General features: G+C 44.0%; 1 protein-coding gene across 1 annotated transcript; it reads right to left on the bottom strand.

The window, feature by feature from the left end:
* Positions 1 to 7: 7 nt before the first annotated feature.
* Positions 8 to 577, bottom strand: LOC126387298 (olfactory receptor 10H3-like; the record flags this gene model as incomplete). Its single annotated transcript, XM_050039833.1, has 2 exons — positions 514 to 577; positions 8 to 368 (listed from the first exon to the last, which is right to left on the bottom strand). A coding segment is annotated over exon 2 (357 nt), but the record flags the coding sequence as incomplete, so codon positions are not given.
* Positions 578 to 1,006: the final 429 nt, after the last annotated feature.

Here is a 1,006-nt window from a genome sequence, read left to right as displayed (position 1 = left end):
CAAACGCCATGATCATGAGCACAGTGTGAGCAGCGGTCCCAAACATGTGTGTGGTGAAGGCTTGGACCACACACTCGTAATAACTGATGAGGGGCTCTGAGCGCAGCAGCAGCATGTCTGACAGCAGACGAGGCACCATGATGGAGTTCCCCAGGATGTCGTTAACTGGCAGGTTGCAGAACAGCAGGTACATGGGCTGGTGGAGGCTCTTGTCCGTGAAAACCAGTAGTGCAATACCTGCATTCATGACTATGATGAAAATGTAGGAGAAAAAGAAGAAGAGAAAGACGGGGTAGACAGAGTCCTTGGAGACATTCAGCCCCTCCAGCTGCAGGGTGAAGCTGTTGTAGGTGTAGTTCTCCATCAGCCTGAAACAACAGACATCACAGCCTGAAAACTTTACACCTCATAATGTCGTTTGACAAAACATTAAAGCAGGAAAAATAGAAACTAGAGCAAAACATAACCACATATGAAGAACTGTAACTTTACACCGATAAAGACTTCAGTCACCTGCTCTGAGTCTTCTGCTCCGTCTGTCTGTCTGTCTGTCTGTCTGTTGGCTCTTGTGTCTTGCACCAACAAAGACGATCTTCTCCTCAGCTGCAGTTTTAAATAGTCATAGTCTGATACTCAGAGGAGCCGTGTGACAGAACAACAACGTGCTGTTATGGTGATGTCATATTGTTTACAAAGAGTGGAATAAAACATATTAGATAGAATAATTTAGTCTTTATTATTTTATGTCATTATTCCATTAAAGTCCAGATCTCCTGTTTTTTCTCCCACATGACCAACACGTTCTCACTGCGACCTCGTCACGTATCCACGTTTTGGTCATGGACTCTCCACGTCCTGTTACAATGTGCAGGGTACACTGGGAGCGTCTGTTGTTTTGGAAAGTCCTGTCAACTTCAGCATTCACCCAACCACATGCTTTCGTTGCACAAGACAATAAACGTAAATATTTAACGACGTAATTTGGAAAAACATTGAATGTATCTAA

The sequence above is a fragment of the Epinephelus moara genome, unplaced genomic scaffold (assembly GCF_006386435.1).
Source record: "Epinephelus moara isolate mb unplaced genomic scaffold, YSFRI_EMoa_1.0 scaffold3439, whole genome shotgun sequence".
Classification (NCBI taxonomy): Eukaryota; Metazoa; Chordata; class Actinopteri; order Perciformes; family Serranidae; genus Epinephelus; species Epinephelus moara.
This window is presented reverse-complemented; position numbering and strand designations above follow the sequence as displayed.